This window comes from Acipenser ruthenus, chromosome 2 (genome assembly GCF_902713425.1).
Source record: "Acipenser ruthenus chromosome 2, fAciRut3.2 maternal haplotype, whole genome shotgun sequence".
NCBI classification, from domain to species: Eukaryota; Metazoa; Chordata; class Actinopteri; order Acipenseriformes; family Acipenseridae; genus Acipenser; species Acipenser ruthenus.
In genome coordinates, this window is record NC_081190.1 from 1113901 (window position 1) to 1129554 (window position 15654).

Here is a 15654-nt window from a genome sequence, read left to right on the forward strand (position 1 = left end):
AACATCAAAGAAAGAAAATGTAAATACATTACAAAAGTCATTATTATGCCCAACATATGAAGAGTGGCTTCACTACCTTAAGAGCATCTCATGAAATACTAATATATTAAATATAAGAGACTGCAGGAGTTTGAGCAGGTGTTATCAAAGTATATGCAGAGCCCAGAGATCACAGTCTGAAACTAGGCTTGGCATAGGTTAAATCACTTGTGGCTAATTTCACAGCTCTTGCATGACCTAATGTGACATTTAGATAAAGTAGTCAAAGATCGGTGCTAATGGAGTCTGTAAAACTAGCTGACAGTCTCTGTTCTCTTACCATAATTCCATGCAGGCTGACTTACTAAGACCCAATAGCGGAGAAAAGGGGGGGAAACATGTACAGTCTATCCTTGCTAATGTTCAGTGTATTCTATTACTACTTTATATCTGTAAACAAGTGTAGGCACATACAGAGTATCCTCATAATCGTGTAATAATCAAACGGTACCTGAGCGGTTAAAAATATTTCTATTAAAATAAAAAAAAAAAAAGAGTTTATCGGCTTATAGCCAAATGCAATCTGAAATAGCTTTAGGAAGCTTGGTGTGTATGATTGAGTGAATGTTGGTACAAAATGAAGGCAGTTCTTGTATAAAATGAGTATAACAGACGCACAGACATGATTAATGACAGAGTCCATTTTTTAATGAGGACCCTAAATAATAAAGATGACTACAAATTAATAAATACAGTCCATATACAGATATTGGCTCCCCAGTGGAAGAGAGTCTGGATGTGGTGTGGCTGTGATTCATCAAGATGCTGATAATTTCCTGTGCTGACTGTACCGCACACCCTCTCCCTGCTTATTTCAGCAACACGTCTGTGTTTTTCAGACTGGTAGAGTGTGGCTTTTGATCCCCAGTTAGGCTTGCCAGAAGATTACGGGGCCCCACCAGCAGAGTAATTTGGTACATGCCACATTGGGCATAGAGTGGAGAATTTACTCCCTGTCCCTGGTTACAGGATTGTTTACCGCTCTGGTACAAAACACGCAGAAGCAATTGAATTCATGCTGAAACTGTTCTAGAGTATCTGTAGCAGGAGCCTGGGTCAGAGGTTGTGAGTTTGTCGGGCTACGTGTTTAGTTTAGAGAGAGGAGCTGCTTAGAAGCCAGTCTAGTAATCGAAATGATTGTCTTCAGATTGTACTGGGCACTTCTTGTTATTTCAACCATGATCTTACACTCTAAAATATATATGTTCTGAAGACATGTAGGCTGATAGATGGGTAGGCATGGGGCATGGGGGGGTAGACCTTAGGGGCATGGCTAAACCCTAGGAGTGACTCTGCATACATACACTGTGCTGCACGTCAGATCAAATAGGAAACCTCAGTTGGGCCTTTGCTGTATAATTCATTTTTAAATCCAGTAAATTTCTGTCATGCCAGTAAATACATTAATAAAGATGATTTACTGACAGTTCTGTGAAAAGGCTTGTGGTTGTAGTTTGTTATCCAAATTAATTTTGCTTGAAGTGAAATGACTGCTGTACCTAGTATTTCTATGTCTTTCTGCTAAACATTGAGCTGTTGAAAATTGGTTTAAACTGTGGCATATGCATCGGTTTTTATGGAGTTTTGTAATTAATATATATAGGTTATATTTATTTCTTATATTTATTTAGAGTTGTGACTGTATATGTGAAATCATACCCCTCAGAGGCAGACTGTTTCTATACAAACGCTTTATCAATAAGGAAACTTTAAATAAGGGGCAGAAAACCTGGAAATGTGAATAGATACGAATTACAATGCTGGGTAATTGTTAAATAGTTCCTGAGACGATATATTCAACTTGCAATTTAATAAAAAATAAATAAATAAATAAATAAAAGCATTATGTCGTTCTACTGTTTTTGAAGAAGAGGAGTGTGTTGAAGTATTTTTGTGTTCTTTGTGAAATAAGGTTTCAGGATGCCGCTGGGGCAGAGCTGGAAGAATCGATCCATGGTGTTCCCTTGAGGGAGCCGGGGCAGTGGGTTTACATGAATGGCAGCACCACTCCTGCACTGAGGTATGGGCTGGCTCCACAGTGCTGCCCACCGAACATTTATTTCAGGACGTTTCGGACAAAAACTTTTCTTTCTACACAGCTGAAGGGCTTTTGTCTGAAACATCCTGAAATTTAATATTTTTATTAACATTTAAACCATTTGTGTACATTAAAAAAAAAAAAAAAAACATTTTTGTACACTGCAGCTATACCTCCTTACAAATTTGTTGTGATATAACAGAAAATGAATTACAAAATATACTACAAGATAAAGATGCTGCAAAACACTAAAACAGTCATAGAAATTTCACATTCAGTGTTTTCTGACTTCCTAAAATTCAAACAAATCCATCTGGAAGATGTAAATAAACATGGCGTTCACAAACTCAACGGACTTCTCAGAGAATTCTCTGCCGCAGTGAGAAAGTCAGATGGACAGTTACATGCCAAAAGAACTTTAATAACTATGCACTGTGGACTTCAAAAAACGTTATTTTCTTGACTGATTCATAAAACAAACATGGACTGCAGACCTCGGCTCATAGAGGAGACTAAAGGCCCCTCAGGAAGAACTGTAGTTACCTCCACGGGACAATTCCCTCAGCCTCCCCTGTTGGTAACTATAGTTCTTCCCTCGCGGGCCACAGTTTCACACTGTTAGCCTCCCCTCCAGTCTGTATTTATTATGTATACATTACTAATGGGGTGGAAAATATAAAGACTATCATGGCAAACAGGCAACCAAAAACCACTGTTTCAAAGGTCTTTAAAGATTGATCAAGTGTCCTGCTTCTGATTAGTTATAATGCATGAGTAATCAGAAGTGACTGGTCAGTAAAGATGGTTGCAGAGCATCGTTTCTCTGAAAAGAGTCTTAAGAAGTACTAATACTGAGGGTGTGGCCACTTAACCGCTTTGGCTGACCATTCCTGGCTTTGTTTCTTTGTTTATAATGACAGTGAATTAACTTCATGAAGCGATGTACACAGGTGAATCCCTTTCAAAATTACAAAGTTACTTTAGACATCATTAAATATTTACACCTTGAAGGGGGGGAAAAAAAAGAATATAATGGGTGGCAGTCAGTGGGTAAATGCAACACATCCATTCTAATATTATGGTAACATCTTCTGATGCCAGTTGACAAGCTGCGGTCCCCACACACAGAGAGCCATCTTGGACTTGCAGTGTGAGTTGCTGGCTAGCCTGGCAGCAGGCTTGTTTCCTTTGTCAGGCTGTCTAGGGATCACACTGTTTTCTTGATCACAATCCCCTCCATGGCAGCCTGTATCTCCCTGGTTAAAGTATGAAACTTAATGCTTCAGTAGGAAGCGATACAGAAATCAGGTGGTGACAGGCTGTCATTCCATAGTGTTGCTTAATGATCAGCAGCAAATCTGGCATAATTAGAGTAAATGAACGGTTCTTAAATTTGCCTTCCCTTAAGAAATATTCAAATGAAAGACTTAAATAATTTAGCCCTGTTGCAGTGCTGTGTATTTTAGTGTGCTTCATTTGACAGGAATACCAATCTTGCTTTTGTCAAAGGAAATAAGGGTGGTGGTGGAGGGAGGGGAAGGGGACGGTGCTGCACAGTCAGATAATTGTTTCCTTGAGTCTCCCCAAATGACAGTCATTCTTCTTTTATTAAGTGCCTTTGCTCCCAGGGGAAATCCTAGCTAAATGCAGTGGCACATTGAGAGAAAAGACTTAAACGTCTTACTGCAGGAAAACAAGGATTAAGGTGCTTTCATTACATGTATATTCCTGATGGCAAACAAAACATACGGCGACTAATACCCTTACAGTTAGGTGTGGTGTGCATGACTCCATGTCAGCTTTAACACTACATCTGATCTGACAATGTCTAAAAATGTAACACTTGCAAAACATTTTGAACTGTTAACTTCCCTAGTGAAAATACAGGGGTTCCCTGACCTCCGTTCCTCTCTCTCTCCTCTTCCCAGTCTGTTCCCAGCCCAACCAGAGAGCCGCCTCAGTGCAACACCAGTCCAGGAGAAGAGCAGAGCGCCCCCTGTGCAGGAGGACTGGGAGGAAGAGCCCCGCTCTGTTACAGGTACAGAAGCAGTGATTGCTAGTGAAGGAAAAGACTGCTTTATCTCTTATTTTATAAAGAAAAAATAGTTAGCAGTTAGACATCCTAGCTGACAGGTATATAAATATAGTACATGATAGCCTGGAATCAGCTATCCCCAATTGTAAATCCTTTTTTAAAATAGCCTCTAATAATTTTGTAGATAAGCAGGTCGATAGGATTAGGGTCTCTGGTAAGTTCACCATGCCTTGCTGATGTCTCTTCTCTCCATGTCTCATACAGAGGATCTCTGCAGCTCCAGAAGAGATGCTTGCACCTCTCCTGCCTTCCTTCCCACAGCCACCTTCCCTCAACCAGACCCAGGGTAAGCTCCTGACTCTCTAGGCCAGCCAAGGTTCAGTTGTGTGAAAGATTTAGATTTCATGTGTGAGCTGCTTTGAGTGGAGACTGACTTGACAGAGGTTAGGAGGCACTTCTTATACAGAGAGTAATGAGGGTATGGAATAGGTTATTAACCCATGTTCTTGATACTGAAGCATTGGAATCTCAACGGTAACACACTAATTGGAGTAATATGTTCTACTGAGAAATATGTTAATCGGTTTATTAGGCAAGTTTCAGGATGACAAGAAGTCGAAGGTAAAAATGTATTTAGTATAGACAGTGTTATTTTAATGCAGCGGTTCCCAGGGATGAATTGGATATGGTTTCAGGGGGACTGCAGCTCAGAAATATTCCCTCCCAAACCGTGCTAGTACCTGACCAAGCAAAAATCCCAGGACTGGGGCTCAATTGATTAACATGAACGCTGCTGTTAGGTGCTTGGCGTTATTCTGAAACCATTCCTACCTGGATATCGGCTTCATCTTACATTTTAAAATTCTTAATTTCCAATGCCCAATCTGACAATATGTACCATTATACAACAACGTATATGATAGGTACAGTAGGAGTACAACATTTCACATTTCTGTGGATTCACTAGGTGTCAGTTTGCAGTTGGGATGCCTCATGTCATGGTGAGCTGCAAACCAAGGAAGTTTGGGAAGCTTTGATTTCATTTGCTAGTGTTGCAAATCAAGTGCAGCGGTATAGACCGCGCTCATCACCTTGTTTAATATTCTACTGAGGGTGAAACAGTAAAGTTTCCTGCTATTTTTTTTTGCACTGTTGGTTTCATGATGGGTTTAGATAGGCTAACAGTAATGTTGTTCATCTTATGGGTCAGAACTCCGAACCGCGTGATGCAAACACTGAGTTTGCGTATATTTTGTTTGTTACATTTTTTTTTCTTCTCGGCAAGCCAATCACACATCAGCAAGTGCAATTGCTGCTTCCACTGATTCATGTACAACATGAGTGCTTAAGTCTATGCAATAACATGAAGCATTAAATCAGGTTAGGTATGGACGCTTATAAGTAATAAACCACTAAATAGCTGGTAGGTGGTGCAGGTTTCAAATAAACACATGCCCAACTGAATGTGATTTTCTCATACCAGCAGAAGTCTGGTCAGTTTAAAACTTTAAAAAAAGACAATTTGAGGCTGAGCTGGCAATACCTATATAAACTGCTCTGAGCAGTCCTGAGTGGCTCACCTGGTAATAGCACGACCACCTGTTTTGTGCAGGGTCAAAAAGTCAGAGGAACGCTGGTTTGCGTCCTGGCTGTGTGAAGTTGCCGGTATTTGCTGGGGATTATACAGCGAGTGTCACATTGGCTCTGGTGCTCCCACAGTTTAGGGAGGCATAATTAGCAGGGAATTTCTTCTCAAAGGTCTACAGCTGACTCTATTGACCAGATGGCCTTTGTCTTACATATGCTGTCAAGCTCCTGGGTGTAAAGAGGCAATTGACTTGGTTGTGGAGTTGGAGGATATCCTCTGATTTGTGGGAGAAAAAAAAGACGTAAATTTACCAGCAGCACATACACCAGAATTCATATTACTGAAACCAGAATGGACCAGCTAGCTGCTGATGGAGGGGGTGACCATCATTTGAACAGCACTGTGCTCATTAGGAATGATTTATACACAGGGGTTAAAACAGTAGAAGGGAGCACAGCTTAATCTGGACTCGCGTTATCTTGCAGTCTTTAGATGGTCTGATTCTCATGATAAAAATCTGCAAGGACTCGACTGCAGTGCAATGTGAATCTTATTTCCATTCCTGTTATGTAATATTTGTGTGTTTATTTGATTTCGGAGTTAGGGTTGCAATTAGGTTGCTTGTAGTACTGTGAATCTGAGAATGACTTGTTTGCTACTCCTATGTAATCTGCTGTATCCACAAATTGACCACCTTTATCTGCTACTGTTTAAACAGCCCATCTGTCATGGAGAAAGAATTTGTTTAATTACTGTTTGCTAAAGACTGGGTGACTCTCTCGGCATAACTTTCAAAAGGGGGAAACTAAGAATTAGGCAAGTGCTTCAGACCTCTGACAGGGATGCATTCAAGTTGGGATACATTAAAATGTTTTGTCAGTACATACGTCTACTTAACTTGTGATGGGACTTGGAATGGACATTCTATAGCACAAGTTCTCAGGTATCAGAATCTAGTTCTACCCTCTTAATTCTTTAGCCTAATAAAGGCTGTACCTTCAGAACATCCTCCCCACATTTAATACAACTTTTCATGGATTTGTGTTACAATTTTATAAACCACATATAGGAATGTTTAACCAATCACAGTTACAGATTTGTCAGAATTCCAGTACGTCTTGCACTGTACAGATTAAAAAAAAAAAAAAAAATCTTGAACTGCACGAGATGGCATCTCTTATCCAATACAAGACACAATACATACAACGGGTAAACTTCAAGAAGATTTCACATTCTGTGTGTATCCTCATTGCAGAGAGTTTGGTCTAGTAAGGATCACTTAGTACTGGTGTACCTTCATATATTAGTTTTAGAATGTTTTGATCCACTGCAACAGAACTCCTCTGGCAGAATGCATGAATTTGTTTATTTTAATTTAAGAGAAGCTTGGTATTGGTATGAAATATCAGCACTCCTGCAACACACTGCTTCTAGTGGATGTAAGTTTGAACAAATATGGGGTTCCTTACATCCACTAGGGATAGAGAGTCAGGGATCAGAGACAGACCGTGGAAATCAAAGTTTTTTGGACATGGGAACATTTGTGTACATGTTGAGGACAGGATCATTTCTCTTTCTTGTCATTTGCCTAACTACTTTTTTCCAAAATGTACAATATAAGGACATTTAAAATACAGATTTATCGAATGGTACAGAAGCTGAGATAGAGAGCACAGCAGGGTGATGGAGGATGAAGATTTTAGCTCCCCTCCTGGTATTGCAGAGATAGAGAGCACAGCAGGGTGATGGAGGATGAAGATTTTAGCTCCCCTCCTGGTATTGTAGAGATAGAGAGCACAGCAGGGTGATGGAGGATGAAGATTTTAGCTCCCCTCCTGGTATTGCAGAGATAGAGAGCACAGCAGAGTGATGGAGGATGAAGATTTTAGCTCCCCTCCTGGTATTGTAGAGATAGAGAGCACAGCAGGGTGATGGAGGGTGAAGATTTTAGCTCCCCTCCTGGTATTGCAGAGATAGAGAGCACAGCAGGGTGATGGAGGATGAAGATTTTAGCTCCCCTCCTGGTATTGCAGAGATAGAGAGCACAGCAGGGTGATGGAGGATGAAGATTTTAGCTCCCCTCCTGGTATTGCAGAGATAGAGAGCACAGCAGGGTGATGGAGGATGAAGATTTTAGCTCCCCTCCTGATACTGCAGAGATAGAGAGCACAGCAGGGTGATGGAGGATGAAGATTTTATCTCCCCTCCTAGTATTGCAGTATTCCAGTTTGTCAGTTGGTGTCATGGGCACTGATACGTAATTGGCCACAGCCTCGGTTTGAGGATGACCGATACAGATGTTGGCTTTATGTTCAAACAGTGGTACGGGTACAGTGTAACGCTAATACAGTTGTCCCGCGTTATACTGCCCCCCTTTATAACGCCACCCTCGCATACCGCCAGCTATTCTCTCTGAACAAATGTCACCAATATAAAAACAGTGCTATTTTTACCTGTTATATCGCCACCCCGCTGTCCGCTATCTTCCCAAGCCAAGCAAACGTAAATATAAGAACATAAGAAAGTTTACAAACGAGAGGAGGCCATTTGGCCCATCTTGCTCGTTTGTTTGTTAGTAGCTTATTGATCCCAGAATCTCATCAAGCAGCTTTTCCAGACCCTCACAATTCTCTGTGTAAAAAAGTGCCTCCTATTTTCTGTTCTGAATGCCCCCTTTATCTAATCTCCATTTGTGACTCCTGTTCCTCGTTTCTAAGCATTGTAGTTTCTCTTTGTAGCGCTAGCAAAATAATCATGGCCAATTAAAACAACAAAGTTATGCAGTTAACCTTTGACTCGCTTTCCTAATTCGTTGTTAACTGAACGTTTACACCAATGTCATCAACACTCCCGCTCCCAAAGCAAAACAGAAAGTACAACATGGCGAGTCGACCCTACATTTAACACCAGAGCAAAAGAAAAAAATCTGCATGTATGCATCTGAAAATAAGAAAGCAAGATATCGCAAATGTGTTCTCGCCTAAGTGAGGCATGTACTGTTAATCAGAGAACAATTGGAGACATTGTAATGGAAAAAACAAATGGCTTACCTTGATTGAACGGGTCGATTTGTTTAATCTGAAAAAAGCTTAAAATAAGTGACTTTTAAAAACCACAGTAAAAAAGAAAAGTACGGTAAGAGGTTTGTTTGTTTAAGTTTTGCACAAATGAAGGCTGACTTAAACTAAAGCATCAGTTTTTTATTTATTTATTTATTTATTTATTTAAAGTATAAACTGTTCCTCAAAAGTAACCGTGTATGTTTCATACAGATGGGAAAAGATGATAAAACATCACTAGTAGACCTACTGTTGTGTTAAGAACTAGTACTGTAGTTTTAAAAAAGGTTAATGTTTTATTAAAATGGCCTGGAGATACTGTAATTGTATAACTAACAAAATAAAACGTTTTGAATTTATTGCAAACATAGAAGGTTGTGGGTGTTTTTTTGTTTTGCTTGACCCTCACTATAACGCCATCCTCGCTTATCGCCCGTTTTTGCCCATGGCCCTCACCAGGCGGTATAAAGAGGGTTGACTGTATATTTTATTATATTCAATATAGTCAGTCTTTTTCCAGACACACATCTGTATTGCACAGGTGTCTCCCTGTACACAAATGCTGTAGACATGTCCAGGACCGGTCAAAACCCAACTTCAATGCTTTTGAGGACTGAAAACCTTTAATTGAAAGATCCAATTATGAACAGTTTTAGATGCTGTTGAATAATTATCAGACTGGATATTCAGTAATTTAAATAATAAACAAATGCATATTTTATAAGAACAATGTAATCATGCAGAGAAAAAAACTTTAAACAAAGAATATTGAAAGGAATATGTTGCAAAGTCTAACAAGCTAAATCAAATCTAGTGAAGTGTTGCACTTGTACATATTCATGACACTACAATATCGTGTCAAGAGCAGTTACTGACATGCAGCCTCAGTCAATAAAACATGTCAGTGTTAGATTAGCGAACACGTGTAAAGGACTCATGACAAAGGTGGAGGGCATCTGAAGTTTTGCAGCTATTAATTAGATTCAGTCATTAGAGAAGAACAGGAGTGAATGGCCATGAAGGATGACAGAAGCACTAGATATGGAGGCAGTCGCTTGCCTCCAGGCAGTAGGGTCATAGGTTCTGATTATACTTGTAAATGATGTTTGATTGCTTTGCTGTAGACGTGCTAAGGTGGACAAATCAGTGCTGGGACAAACCATGTTTTTTTTTTCCATATAGTTCAGTAGTCTTTTAAAAATGTAAACATATATTTAAATATGCTGGAAAACAAAAGTATAATTTAGTACCATACTACAGGAAAAATATCTCTCTGGAGTACAAATAAACCTGGTCGAATGTGTGATTTATTTCAGACTTCATATATACATCGGTTTCCTTTGCATGTCATCTTTTTTGATACATTCATTATAAACACTGGTGTATGAAATGGATATGAACACCGAATACACTTCAAGCAGTGTTTGAATATTCCAATAATCACCCAGCATGGTGTGTGGGGATGCCACACTGTTTATAGATAAGACACTGAAACATATGATAAGATAGGTAGAAGTGGTGCTGTGCAGTTTAACACAAACCTGTGTGATATACCTGCAGTCTGATATAAGCAAGACTTCTCCACCTGACTGTTTGTCTGGTACTGGGCCTTTTCAAAACAAACATGGAAACCTGCTCACCATGCCTCACACGTGCATCATGTACAGAGCAATCCTGTCATTTTAAAAAATGTATTCAAATGAATAAATAATAGCACAGGGGTGCGGCGCGGGCATACGAGAGGTGCACCGTATTTAGAGGATTTCTCCCTGATCTTCCTCTACTACTTAAACATACATTTCGCCCCTCCCTCCTCATCAACCAAAGCATACATTTTCAACATATGAAAGATGCTGGATTGAAATTGGGCCTAAGTGATATTAATGTATCACGGCCCCCGCTATTGAACCTTGAAAAAGCAATAAAGCCTGGTGTGCCTTCGATAAATATTACATTGCGAGGGTATTAACATTCCGACGCTTATTATAGATTGTAACCGCCGGTGTAAAATACATTATTCATATTTGCCGTGTCGTCCAGTGATGGATTGCTGTTTGAGAGGCTGTCCGTTAAATAAATCAACAAATAAAAATGCAAATGCTCACATTTCAGCACTGGCTCACCGGGGCCTTCAGCGCAGAATGAAATCCCCTAACCAATATTGACAGGCAGCCGGGAGAACAAATGAATAAGACAGATTAACTTACTGGGACTCAAGGTTTCTGTCGCTGGGACTCTCGCTGTCTGCCTCCTTCCAGCCAGCACAGCAAGTTATTTTTATTTTTATTATGGTTTTGGGGAAAGTGTTAAACAGTTTTCTATAAAAAATAAAAAAAAATAAAAAATTAAAAAGTATGACTTATTAGATAGCATGCAGCATTCCAGAAACGGATTGATTTTTAATCCAGTTTTGGACTCAAGTCCCTAATAACCAGCTGTGATGTGTAGGACGAAACATGGTGTGTGCACATTTATGAAGGCATCACATTATAGTTGTTGGATTTATTTTTATTTTAAAACATGATGTGTGCTACGACACTTGATTAAACAAGTCTCTGTTTCCAATCCGTACTTTTCTGTTAGTGTTGAAGTAGTTTGGTTATTTCATCCAGAGTGTGAGATTGTCCCATCTTTTTCAATGACTTCTCTGTCATTCATCAACCAGCTGCTACTCCTATTGAATGTAACATTCATTGACCCAGAAAGTGCAAATGTAACAGATCTCCTGGGAATACGGCATAGAAATAGAGCACTTTCTGTAAAAAAAAACAAACATTCCTTTTGAATCTGTTCTCTGCGATTCACCCACCCCCCCATGCAAGCAGAGGCCCCTCTCTCCTTGCATTCCTTGAGCTCAAATACCACACCCAGCTTCTCTGTTTGTTTGCTGTAGAAAATCACGTTATAAAAGAATAATTAGTTCCGACACAAAAACTATTACAAAATTCCTTACACCGGAGTAGATGAGACCCTGAAACATGATGAGAGGTAGTAGTGGTGCTGTGCAGTTTAACACAAACCTGGGCAGGTCAGCGTGAAGAGGTCTGCCTGAAACCACATGCGATCAACATGCTTCAGTTTATCATTGAGTGCAGCAAAGAAGGCAAATGAGTCCTGTTTAATATGAATAGAGTACGCTGCTGGCAGCACCAGAGAATTTGATTTACAATTCATGTTTTTAAATCAGATACATGCTTATCCTTCTGTGTACATGTGAATTATTTATCTAGTGCTCTACCAGATTGTGCACTTGAATCCCAGTTCGTACTTGTTTCTCTTTTGGGAGCGTGCTGGGTGAGTTGATTTGCACTTGCTCCCTTCATTCATTCGTTACTGGAGTCCGCTCAGTATGAGACACCGCGGAGTGGCTTGATGTTCAAGTATTCAAACTCCTTACTGCAGCTGGTTCACTCTGCCGACTTGGCAGGTTAGTAACGATCCCTCTGCACAGGAGATGGTTTGTTTTGAGAAGCTAGACATGCAGGGTGTGCAGTGCTTCAACGTGAGATTAACAGTAGAGGAACGTTTTATAATGCAGCCATATTTCAGATGCTTGTCAATGGCTTGTTCATTGTAAAAAACATGATATATTCATTCAGTAAAGATTAAATAAACTTCCATCGGCCACTGGCATTGACTTGAGCACCATTTTAAGTTAATCTTATTCATTTGCATTAGCAGCAGATTGAGATCAAATGGATTTCAAATGGGACTCTGCCAGCCCAAATAAGGATTGCAGGTTGGCAGGACTCGATCTCTCCAACATGCACGGCAATCCAATGTGAATAATGTGGGAGGTGGGTTTTAAATCTCTGACTGCAGAAAAAAATATATATTTAGGGGGTGTGTGTATACTGATTTAAAAAAAAAACAAACACCTTTGTGACCTAACTAGCACCATTCACTCCTATACAAGGTTAATTACGTATAAGTGCAAAATTACTATGCACACATTCTTCATAATGGGACCATTAAGAGATCCTTCGTGGCTAATTGGACCAAGAATAGCTTACAGTGGTGGCCAGTACCCACAACGGTTCAGGTGTTTGATTCAGCCAGGATCTGAACCATTTGCTTTAAGCATGCCTTGTTTTCCAGTGCACATAAGACAGCACTTACAGCCTCAGACTTTAAAGAGGGTGTAGTGTCATAGAGAGTCTAATATTCATCACCACACTGCAGTACAAATTAAAACCCAATGAGAGAGTAGTGAACAATTGACCAAGAATGGAGACTTTCTGGGTTAATATGATCATCATTGATTTAGGGTGCCCAAGCTAAATTCCACTACAGGCATGATATCCACCTCAACAGGTCTGTCTGAATAAACACATCTGTTTTAAAGGGACGTGTTTAAAAACAGTAAAATGTATTATTGCCATCTAAGGTTATCCGCCACTAAATAAACAGACAGAAATCTCTTTGACGTGGGTTTAACTCTGGTTTCTCTGTATGTAAACATGTGACTCGTAAAGCCAGATGAATAACGACTTATTTTTCCCCCCTGAAGCTACGATGCATCCCTTATTGAACTGCTTGAAGCTCTGACTCCTATTTCGAAGCGCAGCCTGCATAGCCCTTCTCATCTGCAGAGGAGCCCGACCCTCACCCCCGCCCCCACCCTACGAGGACAGCTCTCCACTGTGAAGCCCCGGCCCTCGCCCTCGTGCAGGAGATCCCCCCGGACCCACTCCTCTTCTCTGGGGTATCCCCTGGAGGAGCTGCAGGAGAGCCAGATCCTGGAGGAAATCTTCTTCATCTGCTGAGGGACGCAGGATGAACCCTGGACTGGAAAACAGATGGGCTGGGCTGCTCGACTGGATTTGAATGCCTTTTAATTACTTGGGGGACCTCAGAGATGCACTGAAATAAACTTTTTGTCTTTTTTTATTTTTATCACTGATAGCCAGAGTTTTCAGTAGGTCGGGCTTGACAGCAATTTTATGTACTGACATACTGCTCAGGTGCAATAGCTCTCTTCTGAAGCCCCACATGTCATCTTTGTAGACCATATATATAGTATTGCCTTTATAATACAGTTGCCTTTATAATATTTCCTTTGAAAGGTACACTGTAGAAGCTTCAGGTCAGGAGCAAATACTCATCCACACTACTACACATGCCTTGTCGTATACTGAATTGCAATGAAATTCTGCACTGCTATGAATTTATGTTGGTATGCTTTGGAGGGCATTCGTTTCTTTAAGGGAGTAAAAGCAGTTGCACCAGACTGTAGGGAAGGAGATTTTGAAACAGGCTTGCAACCTGTTCTGCAGATTCTGAGCTGCACTGCACTGTGTCTCAATTAAAATGTTTGGATCATTTTTATCTACTATGCACCCCACCAGAAAACATTATATACTATATTGAGATGTTCTATACCCTTATCTTGCCATAATGCTTTTAAATGTGTAAATTATCTGTACACTGATGTTTTAATCAAATCAAGTTGATTTTGAATTTGTGTTGTGTTTTTTTTTTTTTATTTGAACTATAATTTTTTTTTATTAACCTATGTTTTGGTATTAAATATTTCTTGTGTTTTAAAGATTTTTAATTTTATTTATTCATATGTTTTCTACCACACTAATAAACCATTTAAAACCTTGAACTGATCATCTCTTAAGGTGAATGGTGAAATGAACCTTCAGGACATTTTCTGGCTTGTGATAAAAATGCTGAAACAGACTGTTAGCTGTATCCTCAAACTGTCTGAAAAAGCAATTTGAAAACGTGCACCTGTCTTGCAAAGAAACCCGTTGCATGTCGGGAGTGTATTCAGTCCAGAAGCTCTATTGAGCATCATCATTACCTGAAACCCAGACCTGATTTTACTACTGCAGCGGATTGCAGGTAAGTTGACATGTGATAACGAGTCCTTCAGTAGGTGCCATTAAACAGATGCCATGTGTCTAGTGTAAAACCAGACTGACACATGCACCCTACTACATTAACAGTGTCTTTTGTTTGAATATGGCTGTTTTTGTTCACAATGCAACATAGGTAGGCCCTATACAAATCTATGCGCACATGGCTTTCTGATTGAAACCAAAAACTACAGTAGATCTCTTCAAAGGTAGTATCTATTATACTGGGGAAGTACTTTCAATACACTGTTCTGAACAGTCAGAAAAAAATCCATAAAACATAGCTTGTTCATATTTTTTCAGAGTTGTTCTTACTTCGATTACTCTTAGATATTTCTGTTATGGTCGTTTTGACCTGAGTTCAGGAGCAGCTGTTTTGTTCTGGTTTCCTGCTGTTGTAACCCAGGCTAGATCAGCCAAATGTTGTGATCATGTCTGAATCATGTGTTTGTCACGCTGGTTAGATTTGGCTCTGATAAAATGTGTGACCGCACCAACACATCTGCCCAAGTCTTGTACTGCTCTCTTCCTATAGGCATGACCTAATGACGACGGGCACACAGAAATGATTTGAAGTTCTGCCCACGAGTTGTGGGTCTGAAGGAGTGCATCAGAGTAAGGAAGGAACGTGCTACCTGCTGCTTTAATGTATTGTGTATCAGAAGAACTCTGAAATAAATGCCCTCTAATCCAGATAGAAAACCCAGTCGGGAACCGAACACTTGGATTTTGAATAGCTTGCAGAAACTGCTTTTCTTATTGGTAGTATTATTATTATTTTTTTTTAATAGGCTTCCTATTCCGGCAATAGCCAGTATTAATTGTGAATACAAGTGTGTGTGTGTCGTTCAGCCAGCATATGCCAGTGAGGATCACAATGGTGTTGCTAAACCCAAGTTCTTGTTTAGGGCTAATCATTGCAATCTTGTCGGAGTGCTATTGGGCACCGATTCACCACCTTGTGGTGTTAATCCCACTTAAAACATTTCATATCCAACTGATATTCATTCAAAATGCCATGGCTGAAT

The 15654-nt window shown here is 39.9% G+C and overlaps 1 protein-coding gene across 4 annotated transcripts in view; it reads left to right on the forward strand.

The window, feature by feature from the left end:
• The window catches only part of LOC117404090 (protein hinderin), a 35477-nt gene extending 21107 nt beyond the window's left edge, over window positions 1-14370 (forward strand). For 3 of the 4 annotated variants that reach the window (XM_058985946.1, XM_058985950.1, XM_058985954.1), the window contains 4 exons: window positions 1952-2059; window positions 4006-4115; window positions 4377-4458; window positions 13270-14370. In XM_058985946.1, coding sequence (XP_058841929.1) covers window positions 1952-2059; window positions 4006-4115; window positions 4377-4458; window positions 13270-13525 — 556 coding nt within the window. In that variant the 3' untranslated portion in view covers window positions 13526-14370. The remainder of the gene's footprint in view (window positions 1-1951; window positions 2060-4005; window positions 4116-4376; window positions 4459-13269) is intronic. The other variant, XM_058985957.1, reaches the window with a different exon arrangement.
• Window positions 14371-15654: the final 1284 nt, after the last annotated feature.